Source organism: Malaya genurostris, chromosome 3, assembly GCF_030247185.1.
Source record: "Malaya genurostris strain Urasoe2022 chromosome 3, Malgen_1.1, whole genome shotgun sequence".
Taxonomy (NCBI): domain Eukaryota; kingdom Metazoa; phylum Arthropoda; class Insecta; order Diptera; family Culicidae; genus Malaya; species Malaya genurostris.
Genome location: NC_080572.1, coordinates 274,746,934 through 274,752,745, shown reverse-complemented (window position 1 = coordinate 274,752,745; position 5,812 = coordinate 274,746,934). Strand labels below are relative to the sequence as shown.

Sequence of the window (5,812 nt, the reverse complement as noted above, 5' to 3'; positions counted from 1 at the left end):
AAATTACGCAAAGTGGTTTTTTAGAACCACTCAAATATTTCCAAAGGATTTTGAGTATTTCTACTAGTATCTAAATCTACAAAACTGTATTTGTTCCGTGTTATTTAATTGTATGGTAGAATATGTTTGCCGAAAATTAGTCGTACTGTAGTATAGATGCATCGTAAAAATTCTGGAAACGAAGCAATGAAAGTTGCAAAATATACACAATCTAATACGAATGATTATCTCTATCCGGAAGTGAGAAACAAATATGCCAATTTTATTCGTATTCACGTCATCCAGTTATGTCTGTGACATTATCCACCCGCCTTTTTTAGTAATGACACTTTTAATGATCGTGTAAGGTATGCAAAATTTTAGCTCGATCGATGAAACTACATCTTCGCGTCCGAGGTTCTAAGTTTGTATGGGATTTGTATGGGGAAACTATTTTTTCAAACAAAAGAACTTTTTATTGACTCTAAAAATCATTACATGTGTTATTTTTGTAGGAAATTTAACGCGGATGAAAACCTTCGGAAATCGCAAAACAATCTGACATTTGTAGAAAAAGTGATTGAAGGAAAACCGACAGAAGGTCGCTCCACTGCTTTTAATGTGCTATAACGGTTGATCTGAGTTGTTCGAAGTCTTCACGATAATTTGATATAGACAAATCGACATTTTTCACTTTCAAAGCAAGATAATACTAAATCCATTGATTTCATGCGAAAATGTAAAGACTGTACTAGAAAAAAATGCAACACTTTCTTTTATATATAACTTTTTTATTGCAAGAGTAAACTAGAGCGGTTCTCTTTGGACATTTGTCGATTGTAGACGCACTGTATCCGAAATTCCAAAGAGCGGCCCTTAAATTTGAACCATAACATATTGAAGAGTGTAATATTTACATGTGCAAAATTGCAATCTGTCAAGTGGCTATCGAGATGGCTTCCAAGCAAAAAATGTTTCGGCTGAAATTATGGACGTGATCGGGGAAAATTCGGCCAGTCCCACAGGCGTCGAACAGTGGAACGGGCCTGAAATGTTGGAAATTGTCGTGCTTCGTGTGGTAAAAACGCTCAAGCCTTCTTCAGAAGACTTAACGCAAGAAAATTGAACACATTTTACATGAAAAAATCATATAAACTTACGTCTCGATAGCTGAACATAAAAGGAGCGTAACAATTCACTTAAATATATATCCCAAAGCATTTAAAAATTGATCGACTATTATATCGAAACTGATGCAAAATTCAATTTCAGTCTTTGTTAAGACGTAGAGCCGTATTGAGCTAGTTTTAAATATGATCAGTAAATAATGGGGAAAATAGATTGGAAAATTCACATGCGAATGCAATTATGTTATGAAAATGGCGAAAATGTTACCACAGAGGAGCATTTTTTCAGGTCTGCGAAAAGCCAGTAGTCGTTGGGAGCCAAATCTGGCGAATACAGTGGATGTGGGATCCAGCTTCTTACGTTTAAAAATGGCCAAACACAGCTTAGTGGAAAAAACTCTGTTTTTCAACGAAATGTTGGTGGCGTGATGTTTATAATGACATCAAGTTCATCCAAATAATTACTTTTGTCTTTGAAGCGACTTCTGTGCTAAGGACCTAAATTCACTTCACTCGACTTTCACCGTGAAGTGATACCGATAATAAGGGTCATAATCACTTCATTTGGTTTTCACCGTATAGTGATACCGGTAATAAGGGCCAACGTTTTATTGTATAGACAAAAACAAAATCTCCAATCAGTGTCGGCGACAAAGTAGAAGGGAAAAAATAGACTCGTGATCGATGTATATGTTTCTGCTGAAGTACAGTTAATACCGTGGTAACCAAGTACAGTGGAGCATGCTTGATTCTTCTTATCAATTGGGCTATCTCTTCATGTGTATTCATATGCAGGGTAGTTTAATTGGTAAAACCATTTCCCCGGTTAGCAGTTAGCTACGGGTTTGAGTCCAGTCTCTGCGGTAACATTTTTGCGGTTTTCATTATATAGTTGGATTCGCATGTCAATTTTCCAACCTGTCTTCCCCGTTAGATACTGATCATAATTTTACAGGTTAAAAGATGTGTTGATCTGTCACCTCTTGAGCGGACCTCACACGATCTGGAGTTTTTCGCCGGAAAGTCCGGACTAGATTTTCCGGAGAAATTCCGAAAGAAAAAGGTTGACAAATTTCTCAAGAAACACTTGGTCTGGCAGGCGATCTGTGGGTGAAAATTTTGCAAATTCGTTCCAAATTCTGGAAGTGGTAGGGTAAAGGCTAATATAATCAATAAAATAGTATGGTTATTAATATTCAGAATTGTGATAAACGTGTGCCAATTTCTATTCTCATTCTCTGACATTATATAGCCGTCATTTGTTACTCTCGTTAGTCCCGCTTTATTGACAGCAAACTTGTGATGACGCAGTATTTGGCGAGCGTTTCCATCCAGTTAGTGTCAAAATTGTATTAATTCTAATCGTGTGAAGTTCGGAAGCCGAGCTATTTGGATTAGATTGGTAGATTGGTTTTCTACGCTTGCCGTCTGGTTCACAATAACTTAATACACTGAAGTCTTTTTTTATGCGAATTTACGTACCGCATAAAAAAAACCGCATAACTCTGAAAATTCGCATAAAAAAAAACCGCATAACTCTGAAAATTCGCATAAAAAAAACCGCATAACTCTGAAACTTCGCATAAAAAAAGACCGCAGAAGGGCAAACCGCATAACTCTGAAAATTCGCATAAAAAAAAACCGCATAACTCTGAAACTTCGCGTAAAAAAAACCGCATAACTCTGAAAATTCGCATAAAAAAAGTCGCGTAAAAAAAACCGCATAAAAAAAGACCGCATAAAAAAAGACCTCAGTGTACTTCAAACGTGTCTTTGGAGGAGACAACTTTCATTTTCAATTCGTTGTCTCCGCGTGACTCAACATAGTGATTGTGTTGCTTGAAAGTATTAAGCTTCGAAAATATTAATCTTTTCACTCTAAAATTTTACCAGAATTGAATCAAACCCTTAAGGTAACTTTTTTCAACTTTTCATATACAAATCGATTCAGCTCGACGAACTGAGCAAATATCTGTGTGTGCAAAATTAAGAAGCGTGATTCTCGGAGATGGCTGGACCAATTTTGACCAAACAAATTGCAAATGAAATATCTTCCAGGAAATATATAGTCTATATAGTCTCTTGTTGTTTTTTGGATCTGATGATTACTTAAAATCATAAAAATAATAAAAATTAAATTGCAACTATAATGGACTTAATGAAATGATAACGAAGTTGTATGTATGGAAGGTCACGACAAGCAAGAATGTCACGAACTGGGACATTCAATAGTCTCCTGTGGGTTCATCACATCTTTAACTATGTAATAAAACTTTCAATGAATCAAGTTTGGGCATAATGCTTCAACAATTCCACTGCAGGACAGTAATTGAGTAATTTGCGGTGGATGATAAATTATCCATCAAATGATACAAACCCTAAAAGAACTGGTCATTGAGTTGATAACTTCTTAATAAAGACAAAAATAATTATAACGATGCTTCCAGCAACAAAAAATTTTGTACACATGGTAAAGAAAACCATGAGCAACGAATTTTATTAAAAGAAACTTCGACATAAAATAATGGCTTTCTATTTATTTCGAATGAATCCTGAAAAATATAAATTCATGGTATATACCTATATTTTCTATACTGGCAGTGATAAACTGTAGTGTTCATAGTGAGTCATTTCCATCCGGTCATCGCATGATTCCTAGGGGAACAAATCGGATCAAAGATCACATCAATCCTGCTGCTAATTCCTATGGAACAGAAAATCAAATATTCATTGCATTCCTTCTAATCAAAATCAGTACCTTGTTCCAGAAGAAAAAGCATTCGGTCGTAGAGTATAACTGACTCGATCAGTGGTGCAAACATAAGCCGTAGTGTGTAGAATTTCACCACTCGTTCCCAGCTGCTCAGTAGCGAATGGATTTCGGGAGATTCTACTTCCCACTGAGGTAGTTTGATTTCTAATCCGCTGGTTGCTCTATCACAGTACTGTTGGAAGCTCATATCGGTAACTTTAGTACTTTTAAGTCCAGAATGTTTCAGCGTCGGGTGCAACTTAACAATAATCTTTTCAATTGCTGCTCGGAAGGCATGCACTTTTAGTTCGTCGTAGTTTTCCTCTAATTTTTTGCTGTACTGTTCGATTGCATGACAGGCAATTTCCAACGCCTCGTAACTTAGTTTTAGTCCAACATGCCGGCTAAAATCACTTAAAGGAAATCCATAGTCTTGTGCTTTACCGTTCTGCGTTGACAATTTCATATAGCAGCAGCAGACTAATTTTATAAATTTTGCTTCCGTGCAGGATAGAAACAGCCTTATGAGATAGACAGCCAAATCTCCGCATGGGTGAAGACCAACTAAACCAAAGCGAAAGGGAGATTCTTTTTCTACATTAAACGAATCCCGGATCATCTGTACGAACTGTTCCGAATCGATGGCTGTAAAATCAACCTTCCTGCTCAAATGAATTGGATGATATGAGGGTTCTGTTTTGAACTGTCTCTTTAATTTGGAACATAATTCTTCATCTTTGATTTTTGCAGCCTTTATCAAAGTTTCATCCTGCTATATACAGCAAACCTTAAATCCATACCGGTAGGTTAAGGTTCGAGCTAGATTCCCCTGTCCAGAGCCAACATCTACCAAGTACTGCACATTTTCAGCTTCGCCTGTTCGTTGACAGACATCGCTGAATTTTTCAATCTCATGTCGCTTTTTCAACTTGACCGATTTGTCAAACAGTTTTCGCTGAGCCTCGTTTTGTACACCTTGTGTTTTAGATTCCTTTCGACATAGCTCCAATTTTCGTGATAAGCAAAATTTCCGGAACAATGTCCGAAGAGCGTAAATTGATAGAGGCCACACAGTTCGTTTCTGCACTTCTGATTCTTCCGACAGTAAATGCTTCAGTTGATACACTTCCAGATGATCAAAGCATGACCTCCACGATGGCGGAAGACGGTCCCAGTGATTATCAACGTAGAAATCCTGAATTGAAGAAATCGATTAAGCTAATTTGAATAATTTGACTTGGTGATATCTACTAGAACGTATGAGTTAATCAACCAATCATAACATTGAATTATCTTGAAGGACTCATTAATTTTATGCTTCAAATCCACAATAAGAGTTTCGTTGCAATTCATTGATCACTAGGTGAAATTAAATTTAGAATGGAAAATATATGAATTCGATGTTGAGAAACGTAGTAAAGAAACATGTATGTAAACAAACTCCACATGAATGAAAAAAGAAGGAATGAATACTCACGGTCACACACGCTTCCGACAAATTACTTAATATTAAGCACTTTCACTCAATTAGGTTTTTTATCATCACTGCTAACCTCAATCGAATGAACACATTTTGACAGTCCAGCAGTACTGTTGGTAAACAGAGATTTTTTTGTTTGTCTTTTAACAATTTGGATGAGACCATTTACTGTCCATATCGCCTCAATAGAGTTTTAAAACATTTGTTCACAACTGGATACGGCTTGTTTTTAATATTTCTTAAATAAAAGTTACTAGTTGCAAAGTGTAAAGATGATTGTTTAATATGTGTTCTTCGATTTTTGTTTAAGCTTGTTTGTAAACAGTACCGCTGAACTGTCAAGGATGAATGCTTGTTCATTCGTGACGTCACGATAAAAAAATCTAACAGTGGGGTGCTTACAATTAGGGTTTGCACGAACATAACATAACCTAACCATAACCATAAGTTCAAAACCTAATTTTAGATTGTCCC

At 36.3% G+C, this 5,812-nt stretch overlaps 1 protein-coding gene across 1 annotated transcript; it reads right to left on the bottom strand.

Annotated features, from left to right (window-relative positions):
- Positions 1 to 3,623: 3,623 nt before the first annotated feature.
- Positions 3,624 to 5,294, bottom strand: LOC131438282 (methyltransferase-like protein 25B). The gene is given in 3 exon segments (XM_058608170.1): positions 3,624 to 3,810; positions 3,865 to 5,053; positions 5,110 to 5,294. Coding segments are annotated over 3 exon segments (1,368 nt in total). The 5' UTR covers positions 5,212 to 5,294; the 3' UTR covers positions 3,624 to 3,733.
- Between the last annotated feature and the right edge of the window lie 518 nt (positions 5,295 to 5,812).